The sequence below is a fragment of the Enhydra lutris genome, unplaced genomic scaffold (genome assembly GCF_002288905.1).
Source record: "Enhydra lutris kenyoni isolate GAN:26980312 unplaced genomic scaffold, ASM228890v2 scaffoldscaffold8, whole genome shotgun sequence".
NCBI classification, from domain to species: domain Eukaryota; kingdom Metazoa; phylum Chordata; class Mammalia; order Carnivora; family Mustelidae; genus Enhydra; species Enhydra lutris.
The window spans coordinates 26,683,102-26,698,754 of NW_019154092.1; the positions used below are offsets into that span (position 1 = coordinate 26,683,102).

Genomic DNA, 15,653 nt, shown 5'->3' on the forward strand with positions numbered 1-15,653 from the left:
TTTGTGCATGTTAAAAGTAAGCTCCATCACAATGAAAATTACATGTAATAAGTTGATGCCTTGCTGAACTCTTAAAGATGGAATTTTTTTTTTTTTTTTTTTTAAGAATTTAAGAGAGTGAGAAAGAGAAGAGAACAAGGGGGTGGGGAAGAGCAGAGGGAGAGGAATGAGGCAGGCTCCCAGTGAGGCAGGGACCTTGAAGTGGGGCTGGATTCCAAGACCCTGGGATCATGACCTCAGCCAAAGGTAGATGCTTAACTGGCTAAGCCACCCAGGCACCCCTTAAAGATGGACTCTAATCTGTTTTGGGGCATCTCTGTTAGGAGGCATCTTTAAAAATGAGCTATATAAATCAGCTTTCACTTTTTACTAGGCACTTACTGTATGATTCTCTATCCACCTGCTTTGGGTTGTCCAGCTCCTAAATTTTCAGTTTATATTTCTTGTCATTTTATTTATTTTTAAAAATTTTATTTATTTGAGAGAGAGAGTGTGCATGAGCACATATGTGTGCACTAGAGAATGTGGGGTGGGGAGGGTCAGAAGGAGGAGAAGAAGCTGGCTTCCCGCTGAGAAGGGAGCAGGGATGGGGGACTTAACTAGGACCCTGGGATCATGATCTGAGCCTAAGGCACAGGCTTAACCAACTGAGCCACCCAGGTACCCCACATTTCTTATCATTTTAACAACTTTATTGATACCTTGTTGTTTGGGCAGTCATGCTCTAAATATATACTTTTAAAATTTCTTCTTTCCTGTGGACTTGTTGTAATTCTTAAAGTCAGACAGATAGGTTCTTGCTGATTTAATAAATGCTGCTCCAGACTTTTTTCTTAAGTGTTTTAAGACTTTATCCAAATTCGCTTGACAAATATTTATAAAATGACATAATTAGAAAAACAACTATGCTACTTATTTGTGTAACAAGGTTGACTTAGTTTTAAGCCCCAAAGACTAACTTAAACTGATTTTTTTTTTCTTAAGTTTGTTCTTTTGGGGAATGATTTTGACTATAGATTAGGAAGATAAAACGTGCTAGATTTTTAAATAAGGTGTGTGTGTGTCTGCATTATAGGTATGTATATGTAGACATTTGTGCATATAAAAATACACAAGGAATATTATTCAGCCATAAAAAAGGATAAGATCTTGCCATTTGTGACTATATGGATCGACCTAGAGGTATTATGCTAAGTGAAATAAGACAGACAGAGAAAGACAAATACCATATGATTTCACTTACATGTGGAATCTAAGAAACAAAAGTACATATAAATAGTAATAGACCCATAGATACAGAGAACAAACTGGTTGCCCTTGGGGGATGGCCTGTAGAAGTGTAGGGGAGGATTAAGAGGTACAACTTCTAGTTAGAAAATAAGTCCTGGGGTTGAAAAGTACAGCATAGGGAATATAGTCAATAATAATGTAATAATACTGTGTGGAGACAGATGGTGATTACATTTATTGTGGTAGGCATTGAGTAATGTATCCAATCGTTATGTTGTATACCTAAGACTAATATAACATTTTATGTCAGCTATTCTTTAGTAGTGTAAGAAACCAAAAAACCCATTCTCAAGAATACCAAAAACTTGGGGCGCCTGGGTGGCTCAGTGGGTTGAGGCCTCTGCCTTCGGCTCAGGTCCTGATCCCGGAGTCCTGGGATTGAGCCCCGCACCGGGCTCTCTGCTTGGCAGGGAGCCTGCTTCCTCCTCTCCTTCTCCCTGCCTGCCTCTCTGCCTACCTGTGATCTCTGGCTGTCAAATAAATGGATAAAATCTTTAAAAAAAAAAAAAAAAAAAAGAATACCAAAAACTTACTTTGACAATTGCAGCTTTTTTCTTTCCAAAATTAAAAGTTTTATTTTTCTATTTATAAAAGTGACATAATGATATAATGCAGAGTGCAAAAAGATGTAAGGAACGAAGTGAAACTCACAGTCACAGTATCCTGATGGCAGTTGTGAGCAATGTGATGTATCCTTTCTAAAGGTTGGGTGGTTGACTGATGGGTTTAACTGATTTATGTGTCTTTATTTTTCTGTCATGTACCTATTAATATTTGATCAACTAGGTGGAATGATATTACAGGTACTGTTTTATGACCTTTTTCTTTCTTTTTTTTTTTTTTTTAACAGAGAGAGTGTGCACGCACGCAGGAGAAGGGAGGGGCAGAGGGAGAGAGAGAACCCCAAGCAGGCTCCATGCTTAGTGTGAGCCCACTGGGGCTCAGTCTCATAACCCTGAGATCATGACCTGATTGGACACTTAACTGACTGAGCCACCCAGGCGCCTATAATTTTTTCCTGTGATAGTCTCTTTGGGATATTTGTCCTTACAAATTTTAACTATTAAAAAAATGCTAAATTTTTAATTAGTACTAAATTCAGGAACGTGATAGATGGGAAAGTTTTTCTCTTCCAATGTCTGTTTATCCGCCTTTTGTTAGGAGAGTGGGTAAGAATAGAAATTAATCTGGTGTCTGTTATTTTAAAATTGAAGGAAACTTAAAAATAACCTTTTTTTTTTTTTTTTAAAGATTTTATTTATTTATTTGTCAGAGAGAGAGAGGGAGAGAGAGCAAGCACAGGCAGACAGAATGGCAGGCAGAGGCAGAGGGAGAAGCAGGCTCCCCGACGAGCAAGGAGCCCGATGTGGGACTCGATCCCAGGACGCTGGGATCATGACCTGAGCCGAAGGCAGCTGCTTAACCAACTGAGCCACCCAGGCGTCCCTAAAAATAACCTTTTAATTTGTTTCTGGGTAATGCACTATCCTAAAGATGCAAGCTTTGATACATCAAAATAGTTGTAGTAATTTTGATTTGCCTCTTTTTCCTACACCTTCTACTTTGTTTTGAAACAGGTTCTATTTAGCAAATTCAAGCAGTCCAGCCAAAGGGAGATGAGAAATAAGCAAGTTTCGTATCTGAGGAAACTTGGTGCTTGATAGTCCAGAGGAAGAAATGGTAGAATGGGAGACAAAAGACCTCAGTAATTCTCCTTTGCACTCTTCACAGTTTATAATCATAACATTTTTGGAATCAGATGATTTGACTAATGTCTTTCTCACTGTAAGCTCTATAAAGGCAGCAACCTATGTCTCCTTTTTCCTACTGGAGTCTACTATACACATTTTGTATTGAGTAGAGGAATGAATGGGTTTGTCTTAGGAGGCCATAGCTTATTATTTGTGTTACTTCAAGTCATTTAACTTCTTTTCAGCCTATTTTCTTGTCTGTAAAATGGGTAGAAACAACGTATATTCTCAGGATTGTTGCAAGGACCAAATTAGGTAATGTTTGTGAATAATAATAATCTTGTTACTTGTTTTACAGTTTTCAAAAGCTATACAAGTGTAAAATTATTGTTAGTTTGATAACTATAGCATCTAACACCAAAAGCTAGATTTATCTTAAGTGGAAGGGAATCTATTTCAAGTTTTTTGGTCCAGACATTTAATACCAAAGGCATTATTGTGAACAGAGAATATTGTAATTCACAGTTTTAAAGGTACAATAGGAAATAATATGTCTCTTTCCCACAATCACTATTACCTTACATATCCTTCCAGAGATGTGTATATAAACAAGATTATAAATATATTTTTTTGTTTTTTACAGAAAGAACAGCATTCTGTATACATTCTTTTGTACCATGCTATTTTCATGTTATTTTGGAGATCATTCTATATCAGTACATGTATACGTATTTTGGTTGTAGTTTTCTTCATTTATTCAACCAACATTGAGTGGCCATTATGAGCGAGTAGTATTGTAGATGCTAGGGCTATAATATTCAACAAATGAGATAAAAAAAATCCCTGACTTCATGGGACATATTTAGTGTTCTGGTATTACATGGTTTGATGTGTCAATTTTTTTTAAGATTTTATTTATTTGTCAGAGAGAGAGAGCATGTGAGCACAAGATGGGGGAGGGGGAGGGGAGAAACAGGCTCTGCACTAAGCAGAGAGCCTGATGTGGAATTTGATTTCAGGATCCTGGGATCATGACCTGAGCCCAAGGCAGATGCTAAACCGGCTGAGCCACCCAGGCATCTCTGTTTGATGTATCTTCATTTATCCAATTTCATATTGATGAATATTAGGTGATCTCTAGTCTTTTGCTGTTTCAAATGCTGCAGTGATTAAACTTGTGTAAATGCCATTTCACATGGCATTTCACATGGCAAAACTCACAGGGAGTTTTTCCTGTAAGATAAATTCTCACAAGTGTGAAATTGCTGGGTCAAAGAGTAAATACAGGGAATTTGTCAGCTCTGTCACACAAGGATGATTGTAGCTCTAGGGGAGTGTTTTGTACATGGAAGGTGCTTATGGTTTTGATTTGAAAATTGGATTCTGTCTTTTGAGTTAAGGGATTTAACAGTTTTGGGATTAAGGTAAATTGACATTCATTGCTTTAACAATATTAATGAATGCCTCCTAGGTCCTTAGCTGTGTTATAGTGCTGGGCATACAGTGGTGAACAGAGAGATAACTCCCCTTGAAGCTGGTGTTGATAAGACATATTTTAATTCAAATAAACACTCAGATAAACTTGTAATTACAAACTCACGGGTTTTGAGAGGGAGAGAGAATAAGAAGGAGACCAGATCTAGGGAGGTTGATGGGTAGATGGATAGGTAATCAAAGACCCATTTCTGAGATCTAAGTGATGTTTGGTGTTAATTTGTGGAGGGGTATGTTTGTGTATAGAAAATTCTGGGGAGAGGGAACATTCTAGGCAAAGACCCTAAAGTGGAGGGGAATGCACAGGGCCTTGTATTTTAATGAAGAAGTATCTTTTAGCCTTCACCCTCTTACAGGCTTCTTAACTTCTCATTTTTTAAGCCTTAGTTTCCTCAACTGTAAAATAAAGGACCATTTAAAATATTTACAGTATTATTTTTAAAGAATTCAAGGTAATGAATATAAAGTATCTGGAACTCTGCCTACCACATTTTGAGTACTCAATAAATAGTTACTGTTATTTGTATAAATGTTATAATCCTTGCACAAAATTGGGGTAACTTGCAAAATGCCATTAGTACGATAAAAGTATATCTATATTCTGACATCTTTGCCAACTTTTTTTTTTTTTTTTTTTTAAGCATTTTTTTCTAGGGGCACTTGGGTGGCTCAGTTGGTTAAGCATCTGCCTTCTGCTCAGGTCATGATCTCAGGATCCTGGGATTGAGTCCCTTGTGGGGCTCCCTGCTCAGTGAAGAGTCTGCTTTTCCCTCTCCCTCTGTCCCTTCTCCCTTCTCCTAGGAGCTGTCTCCCTCTCTCTACCAAATAAATAAAATCTTTTAAAAAAGGGAAAGTAAAAAATGGTGTCTGTTTTTTTTTTTAAAGATTTTATTGAGAGAGAGGGAAAGAGCAGGCAGGAGCAGAGGGGAGGGGAGAAGGAGAAGCAGACTTCCTGCTGAGCAGAGAGCCTGATGGGGGACTATATCCCAGGACCCTGGGATCATGACCTGAGCCAAAGGCAGACACGAAACCAAATGAGCTACCCAGGCACCCCTCAAAATGGTGTCTAGAAGTTACTTTAAAATCTGTTTTTTTAGTCGCTGGCAAGGCTTTGTGCATTTTTCTATATTAAGTTTTTATATTTTTACTATTCCCAGAGTGCTCTAAGTATATTGTGATCATTTCTATGGCTATATTTTAGTGATTATTTTATATTTATTACTCCACATTGTTTTTTCTATTTAGGGCTTTCCTTTTGTGTATTATATCATCTTATACATTCAGATTGGAGATGGTTTTCTATTTAGTGCTTTGCTTTTGTGTATTATATTTTATATATTCAGATTTGAGGTATTTGATTCTCTTTAAGTTTATGATGATACTCGATTTTATTTGTTGAATCTCTTAAAAAATTTTTCCAATTTTTGTACCTACTTGGAGTCTACTGAAATATTTAATGTGTGTGCCTTTAAATCTTAATTTGTCATTCTTACTCATTTCACTTCAGTATTTCTTCAAGGGCATTTTTTTTCCCATTGTTTTAAAAAGCCTTTTTAGTATATTTGAATTCTTTTTTAAAAATTTATTTATTGCCTCTGCCTTCGGCTCAGGGATTGACCCCACATTGGGCTCTCTGCTCTGCGGGGAGCCTGCTTCCTCCTCTCTCTCTCTGCCTGCCTCTCTGCTGACTTGTGATCTCTATCTGTCAAATAAATAAATAAAATCTTTAAAAAAAAATTATTTAGGGGTGCCTGGGCGGCTCAGTGCATTAAAGCCTCTGCCTTCCACTCAGGTCATGATCTCAGGGTCCTGGGATCAAGCCCTGCATTGGGCTTTCTGCTCAGCAGGGAGCCTGCTACCTTCTCTCTCTCTGCCTGCCTCTCTCCTACTTGTGATCTCTGTCTGTCAAATAAATAAAGAATATCTTTTTTTAAAAAAAATTATTTATTTATTTATTTAGATTTTATTTAAATTCCACTTAGGTAACAGACAGTGTAATATTAGATTCACATATACACTATAGTGATTCAGCGCTTCATACAACATCCTGTGCTCATCACAAGTGCACTCCTTAATCCTCATCACCTATTTAACCCATCCTCCCATTAACCTCCCCTTTAGTAGCTGTCAGTTGTTCTCTGTAGGTAAGAGTTTGTTTCTTGGGGTGCCTGGGTGGCTCAGTCATTAAGCACCTGCCTTTGGCTTGGGTTATGATCCCTCGGGGTCCTGGGATCGAGCCCCTGCATCGAGCTCCCTGCTGGGCAGGAAGCCTGCTTCTCCCTCTCCCACTCCCCCTACTTCTGTTCCTTCTCTTGCTGTCTCTCTCTGTCAAATAAATAAAATCTTTTTTAAAAAAAAGGTTGTTTCTTAGTTTTCTCCTTTTTTTTTCCCCCAGTGCTCATTTGTTTCTTAAATTCCACATGAGTGAAATCATATGATATTTATCTTTAGTATATTTAAATTCTTAAAATAATTTTATTATTGGAGATTTTTCCCTTTCATTACTTTTTCTATTTTTAATGTTACTTATTAAATTTTGAGGGGGGATATAGTGTATACACAAAATCCTGCTACAAGTACCTGCATACACATAATGCTATAAGCACCATTGGGGTAGGGATTTTGTCACTTCTGTTGCCTATTAGAAGCCCAATGTCTGGGGGCGCCTGGGTGGCTCAGTGGGTTAAGCCGCTGCCTTCAACTCAGGTCATGATCTCAGGGTCCTGGGATCGAGTCCCGCATCGGGCTCTCTGCTCAGCAGGGAGCCTGCTTCCCTCTCTCTCTCTCTGCCTGCCTCTCTGTCTACTTGTGATCTCTCTCTGTCAAATAAACAAATAAAATCTTAAAAAAAAAAAAAAAAAAAGCCCAATGTCTGTTGTGTAGTAAGTACTTAATACATTTTTATCGAGTTAGTAGTATGCTTTATAGTCTATGGGCATAATTTTTAGAAGTCTGGTAGGATGGATTTATTATTTTTCTTTTATATAATTTTTAATTTTTAAGTTTATATAATTTATTTGAAATTATTGTAGATTCACATATAGTTGTAAGGAATAATACAGAAATCCTATGTACTGTGACCCAGTTTCTCCCAATGGTAACATCTTATAAATATAATTAGAATATCTGTTCCAGTGGAGTAAAGATTTTGAACATTTCCATCACCACGAAGATCCTTCATAAAGCCCTTTTGGGGTGGCCAAAAGGGGCCACACCCACTTTTCCTATCGCCCCTCCCTTCCTTAACCTTTGGCAAGCACTGACATTCTTGTGTTCTCTATTTCCATAATTTTGTCATTTCAAGAATCTTATGTATTGGGGTGCCTGGATGGCTCTGTCGTTAAGCGTCTGCCTTTGTCTCAGGTCAGGATCCCCGGATCCTGGGATGGAGCTCCATGGTGGGCTCCCTGCTCAGCTGGGAGCCTGCTTCTCCCTCTTCCACTCCCCTTGCTTGTGTTCCCTCTCTCACTGTCTCTCTCTTTGTCAAATAAATAAAATCTTTATTAAGAAAAAAGAATCTTATGTATTGAACAACTCTGTAAATATTAGTACAAAATGGGTGATTATATGGTACATGAATTATATCTCAATAGAGCTATTACCAAAAAAGAATGTTATGTGCTGTAATGTTATGTAAGTGTAATCAAATACTATGTAACCTTTTGGGATTTCTCTTTTTTCACTCAGCATAATTTTCTGGAGATTCAGGTTGTTGTGTATATCAGTTGTTCCTTTTTGCTGAGTATACATGTATGCATGGTATGAATGTACCACCTTTAATTAACCATTCACCCACCAAAGGACGTCTGGAATAGCCAGTTTTTTACTGTTACAAATAAAGTTGCTATAAATATTCAGGTACAAGTTTTTGTGTGAAAGTAAGCCTTTGTTTCTCTGGGATAAATGCTGAAGAATGCAATTACTGGGTCATGTGGTAGTTGTATGTTTTTTTGTTTTTTGTTTTGTTTTTTAAATGCCAAACTTTTCCATAGTGTCTGAACCATTTTACATTCCCACCAGCATTGTGTGAGTGATCCAGTTTCTTTATATCCTCACCAGCATTTCGTGTTGTATTTTAAAATTTTAGCCATTTCAGTAGGTATATAGTGATAACTCATGATTTTAATTTGTATTTCCCTAAAGGCTAATGATGTTGAAAATCATTTCGTGTACTTACTTATCATTTGTAGTGTCTTAATGTAAAATCTTGTCTCCTCATATCTTTTGCCCATGTTTTAATTAGTTTGCCTTTTTATTTTTTATTTCTTTAAAAGATTTTGCTTATTTATTTGCCAGAGAGAGTGAGAGCGCACAAGCAGGGGGAGTGGCAGGCAGAGGGAGAAGTAGACTCCCCACTGAGCAGGGAGCCTGATGTGGGACTTGGACCCAGGACCCTGAGATCATGACCCAGGCCAAATACAGATAATTAACTGACTGAGCCACCCAGGCATCCCATAGATTGCCTTTAAAAAAAAAAAGATTTATTCATTTGAGTGAGTGAGTGACAGTGAGTGGGGGGAGGGGCCCAGAGGGAGGGAGAAAGAATCTCTGGCAGACTCACCACTGAGCATGGAGCCCATCCTGTGGTGGTTGATATCAGGACCCTGAGATACACGACCTGAGCCAAAATCAAGAGTAGGAAGCTCAGTTGACTGAGCCACCCAGGCACCCCTAGATTGTTTCCTTTTTCACTGTTGAGCTTTGAGACTTCCTTATGTATTCTAGATAATTGTACCTTTGTTAGGTAAGTGAGTTCAAAATGTTTCCAGTCTATAGTTTGTCTTTTTATCCTTTTAGTGATCTTTAGTAGTCTTTTGCTTAGCAAATGTTCTCAGTTTTTATGAAGTCCACTTTATCCTTTTTCTCTATTTAGAATCTATTTTCTATTCTAAACAGAAAATCTGACTTTGTGATTGTGAATATTTTCTATTTTTTTTTCCTAAAAGTTTTGTAGTTTAATGTTTTACATTTAATTTTGTGTATTAGTTCCCTAGGGCTGCTGTAACAAATTAACACAACCTTGGTGGCTTATAACAACAGAAATTTCTCTTCTTCAGTTTTTTTTTTTTTATATAAAGATTTTATTTATTTAGTTGCCAGAGAGAGAGGGAGAGTAAAAAGGGAAAGCGTTAAGCAGGGGTAGAAGCAGGCTCCCGGCTGAGTGAGGAGCATGATGTTGGACTCCATCCCAGGACCCTGGGATCATGACCTGAGCTGAAGGCAGATGCTTAACCAACTGTCCCCAGAAATTTATTTTCTCATAGTTCTAAAGAGTAGAAGTCTGAAACTAATTGCATTGGGCCCAAATCAAGGTGTGACAAAGGTCTCCTGAAGCCCTGGGGGCCATACCATTCTAATCTCTCCTTTCATCTGAACATGGCCACACCATTCTAATCTCTCCTTTCATCTGAACATGGCCTTCTCCCAGGTGTCTGTGTCAAATCTCCCTTTGCCTCTCTTATAGAGACACTTGTGATGGCATTTAGAACCTGGATAATCCCACCTAATTTCCCCATCCCCAAATCCTTAACTTTAATTAGAACTATTGTAATGTAAGGTAATATTCACTTTTTCTGGGCATTAGAAAGTGAGTGTATCTTTGTATGCCAATTTCCCAGTTTACTACTGTCTAACCTGTTTCAAGTTAATTTTTGTATAAGGTGGCAGACTTAGATTGAGGTTCAGTTTTGTGCCTATGGACATCAAATAGCTCTAGCATCATTTATTGAAGTCTGTCTTTTCCTCTGTTAAATCACTTTTGCACCTTTGTTAATAATTTTTGCTTAAACAAATTTTTTTTTAAATTTTAAGTAAATTCTGTGCCATACATGAGGCTTGACAGCCTGAGACTAAGTCATGTGCTCTACGAATTGACTCAGCAGGCACCCCAATCATTTTTGCTTTTCTTTCTTTCTTTCTTTCTTTTTTAGAATTTATTTATTTATTTGACAGAGAGAGCAATCACAAGTAGGCAGAGAGGCAGGCAGAGAGGGAGGGGGAAGCAGGCTCCTTGCTGAGCAGAGCCTGACACTGGGCTCGATCCCAGAACCCTGAGATCATGACCTGAGCTGAAGGCAGAGGCTTTAACCCACTGAGCCACCCAGGTGCCCCCATTTTTGCTTTTTAAGATATATTTTTGCCAGTGTGTAAGATGTTTCAGTATCTTTTTAATAAAACCCTGTTTTGCCTTTATTACTTTATTATGTTTGTTTCCACTAGAAATTTTTGTTTCTTCATTTATGTCTATATTTTGAATAAAATCCTAAAATAAAATTTAAAAAAATTTAAAAATAAAGGTAATTTTAACTGGATACTTTTTTTAGTTTTTTATATGAATATTTTTCATTTTTTGACACTATCAATAATGTTTAGTAATGTATTATTTGGAGAGTTTGTATTGTACAGTTGTTATGTGTTATTATTTTGGGGGCTATTTGAGTATTTTCTAACAAAACAGTTTGTCTTCTAAAGTGATTTTTATTTCTTGCTTTTCTATATTTTATGCCTTTAAGTGTTATTTTTATAGCCACTGCCAGTATTATGAAAGTGGTGAATAGAAATTACTCTGTTTCTACTTTTTAGTAAAAATCCATTCAACATTTAAGCATGTTTTATACTTCATAAAAATAGAAGCATGTAGTTGTACTCTTACATCTGGCTTCTTTAACTCAACATTACATTCATCCATATTCATTCTCATTACAATATCTTACAGTTTTCATTTTATGAATATGCTACAATTTATTCATTCCTCTTTTGATGGACATTTGTATAATTTTCAGCTTTTGGCTGTTACCGGTATTGTGGCTGTGAACTTCATAGAAATTTCTTCTGATTATATATGCAGTTCTGTTGGGTATAAACTGAGAATGAAATTACTGGTTTATAGTAGATACTATCAGTTTTCCAAATGGTTTTGTATTAGTTTGCATTATCATAGATCAAGTGGGAATTTCGGTTGGTTCACATCCTCCTCAATACTTGTATTTTCTACCTTTTTCATTTTAGTAGCTCTGGTTGGTATGTGGTATTACCACATTTTTACTATTTTAGTTATTTAATCAGCAAGTGGGCTTGAAATTTTGCTTTATCTCTTCCGTCTAAATACAGTGTTCATTTGTGCATCTTGGTTGCTCAAGATCTTTTAATATTCTATGTTTATGTTTTATTTATAATTAATTGTTAAATTAGCCAGCATATTTGACTTAATTTACCTTCCAATAGTGTTCTACTTCATTTCTTTCACTCAAGTATTATCATTTTTATGCATGATTATTTCTTTGTAATGAATTTTACTGCTGTGAGTTTTGTTGATGGGTTTTGATTCCTTATTTAAAGAAGAAAGTTTAGCTTAATAGTTGGTGACAGTTTTACTTTCATCTTTTTATTATTTCTCTTTGATAGCTTATTAGACTTGGCTTCTCTAATATTCTTAGTCTTTCTTTTTCTTTGGCTCTTCTTCTCTGAACACTCCTGTAAGTGTTTATATTTCTCTAGATTGTTTCTGTAGTGCTCTTGGCACTTGAACAGCTCTCCATATTTTTCTCCCTAATTTCAAGATCCGTATTTGCAGTTGTTTACTGGATATCACGCGTTGAGATTTTTGTAGGTGCTTTGAACTTGCACCCATCTTTCCTCTGTCAAACCAACTCTTCCAATGTTTCTTAACTTGATTAATCCAGTCACCTTTTATTCAGTCTTCTAAGTTAGAAATGCTTATCTTTCTTATCTTCCCACAATTGTCATAACATTCTGTTGGTTTTGTTAACATAGGAAGCTCCCTATATACACAGTCAAACTGAGAACTGTGTCTCTGAAATAGAGATCCTCTGTTTCTCCTACCCCTGCCTTACTGTAGACCTTTTCATGGTTGAGGCTATTGCTCCAGTTGGTCTTGCTTTTTTTGTTTTTGTTTTTTCTGACTCATCCCTCTTTTTTTTCTCTTTTACGGTCCCTTTGATTATGGAATGCAAACACTGACTAAAACAAAGAATTTAAGTTAAACATTTATTATTCAAAATTTACAAAATATATAGACAATTAAATTTCAGTTTTTAGTAATTGAACTTACAAATGATAGTTTTGTAACTTTGTAATTTTCATACTTTCCGAAATTATTAAAGCTGAAAGTAGCACTCAGACTTTCGGGATGTCCTCTCTTTAAGGATTTTGATAAGTACTGACAAATTGTTACCCAGAAACACAGTACTCATTTCTTTATATATCTTCTGACAGTGGTTATTTTTTTTTTTTTTAAAGATTTTATTTATTTGACAGAGAGAGAGAAATCGCAAGTAGACAGAGAGGCAGGCAGAGAGAGAGAGAGGGGAGGAAGCAGGCTCCCTGCGGAGCAGAGAGCCCGATGCGGGGCTCGATCCCAGGACCCTGGGATCATGACCCGAGCAGAAGGCAGAGGCTTTAACCTACTGAGACACCCAGGTGCCCCGACAGTGGTTATTTTTTAAAGCTAGTTTTTAGTTTGACAGTTGAAAGATGGTATCTCAGCCATGTTTACTTTGCATTTTCTTGATGAATTATTTTTTTTTAACTATGATGAATATTTTTAATATTTTAACTTGTGGTCTTAATTGGTAATCATATCAAATGCCATGTTTGATATTAGCTACTATTTATGGAGCACTTTGTAACTCAAAAGTATTGTGATAAGCATTCTACTTATTACCCATTTTAATCCTTTGAACAACTGTTTCAACTGTAGGTATATTATGGATGAGGAATCTGATTGTAGAGGGGAAAAGTGACTTGTTCAATGCTACATAGTTAGGAAACTCATTTTCTATGATCTGTTATTATACTATAAGCTTTCGCTTTTTGTTAGAGGAGGAAGATTGAATATTTGCATTCATAGGGGATTGGATTAAATTTATATGTACTCTGGACCCCAAATGCAGATGGCTATGATTTATCTAATTTTTTTTTTTTTTTTTAACAGCAGAACGATCAAGTTTGGTATTTGATTGGGTTAGGAGAGAGGAAATAAAGATTTTAGTGAGTTTGGTTCTAATTAGAATGTTTAGACGTAAATTTAGAGCTGGAAGGATCCTTAAATATTTCTCAGATTCTATTCCATTGCACACTGTTTTGGGAAATTTTCATTATTTCCTGGCAACATAAGTTTGGGTACTACTTAATGTTTTTATTAGCGGAGAAACCTTTAACTTGTTTATCCTAGAATTTCCCAAATCATTTTGTGCACTGTTTGGTGGTAGACCTATTCATATCTTGTGGAATATCTCAAAGTACATGAGTTTGAGATAAAAACTGATGTGACTTATTCTTTCATTTCATAAGGGGAGGAAATAGAGATCCAGTTTTGTTCAGTGTGTTACCTAAGATCACACTGCTAATAAATGACACAGGATAAGCCAGTCCTTCCTTTGTCCACCCTTCCTCTGATAATGTTACGTAGTTAATACTTACTTTTCATATATTATGTTAAAAAGTTTAAAGCATAATTGAGTGTAGTTTCTTTTATATTCCTATTTAGCCCAAATATTAGCCTTAGACTCCGAGAAATACATGTATAGTTTTTAAAATTCTGCAGGTTATGTACATATGAATAGCCTAACTCATTTAGCTTGAATATATATCTATAACTGTTTGAGTGTGTTTAATCATAGAAATGAAGTCTTTTTTCTGTAGTTAACATGTCACAAATGTTTGGTTTAGTTTCTGTAGAAAATGTTTCCTGACTGCAATGAGAGAAAGCGGAATACATTGTCCCCTCTGTCGTGGAAATGTGACTAGAAGAGAGAGAGCATGTCCTGAACGGGCCTTAGACCTTGAAAATATCATGAGGAAGTTTTCTGGTAGCTGCAGATGCTGTGCAAAACAGGTAGAGTAAATGCAACATAGCTCTTCTTTGAAAATGAAGGTTCTACTCTACTTTGAAAATCAAATTCCTATTTGAATTTTCTTGGTAGGTGCTGGTTTGAAGAGAAAGAAGTTACTTAAATTGGGTAGAAAGGCCAAAAAATCTGATTACAGATCTTGATAGATCATAAACTTATTGAAAATAGACTGAAAGATACAGTCTGTGAATTTGTCATAATTTTTAGCATGGTATTTTTCTCAAAGTAATTGCTCATTGATTACCTACTAAATGAACAAACTGGCATTTAACTCATTTAAACCCCATTCTGGTACAAATTGTAACAGCATCATTAATGCAGTTTTGTACATAGAAATGGGCCAGATGGATTTATGTAGTCAAGGAGCTCTCTAGCTGCCCACTTTACTTGTGTTTATTTATGTGTTTAAAAAAAAAAAATCACAGAATATTTTGCGGAAAACTAATTAATTTTTAAGGAACAGGTGAGAAAATCAGGTGTTGGCAAATAACTGGCATTAATTCTCCAGTCTGGATTTTATTCTGTTCATTTGAAGAGGGAGTGAAGTAGTGAGGGGAGGTTAGGCTTTTGAGTATATCCATGTATTTATGGATTTATTGCTGCCACTTTTTCAAATAGCTAATAAAGTCAGTGAGCAAAACAAGTTGCTTTTTCATGCATTCACACAAGTCAGATCTGCTTTTCCATCTCTTTGAGGGAGGTATTAACTGACAGGGCAATGAAGTGAAGCCAGAAAATACACTTGAGAGATTCAGTCTCTGCTTCTCTGTGAGAAACTGAAAAATGTTCCAGGTGTTAACCTGGGACCCTAATTTTTTTTTAAAAGCACTTTCTAACTCTGTCAGTTTGCAATAAAGAATAAAGAAATGCCCAGTACCATAAGGCAAACCCATTACTGCTTTTAATTTACTTGTTTTTGGTCTATTATTAGTAGCATAGTTTCAAGTACAAAATTATTGTTAATATTTTTTTGCAGTGAGTTCATATCTGCATCTAATGGACAGAAACTTAATACTTATTTTCAGCTTCTTAAGAATTAAATCATTTACTTAAATTAAATGGAATATTTGGTTGGTTATGTTTATCTTGCTTTTCTTCTGTTGACAATATCTCAAATCTTACAACTACTGTTTGAAATTAAAGTCACATTACATTTTGATCAATAATTTACAGATTAAATTCTATCGCATGAGACATCATTACAAATCTTGTAAGAAGTATCAAGATGAATATGGTGTTTCTTCTATCATTCCAAACTTTCAGATCTCTCAAGATTCAGTAGGGAACAGGTAAGCAATATTTATTT

The 15,653-nt window shown here is 36.0% G+C and overlaps 1 protein-coding gene across 2 annotated transcripts in view; it reads left to right on the plus strand.

Annotated features, from left to right (window-relative positions):
* The window catches only part of LOC111142725 (ring finger protein 138), a 39,947-nt gene that overhangs the window by 4,176 nt on the left and 20,118 nt on the right, over nt 1-15,653 (plus strand). For both annotated transcript variants that reach the window (XM_022496004.1, XM_022496003.1), the window contains exons 3-4: nt 14,166-14,331; nt 15,521-15,636. In XM_022496004.1, the coding sequence (XP_022351712.1) occupies nt 14,166-14,331; nt 15,521-15,636 (282 nt within the window). The remainder of the gene's footprint in view (nt 1-14,165; nt 14,332-15,520; nt 15,637-15,653) is intronic.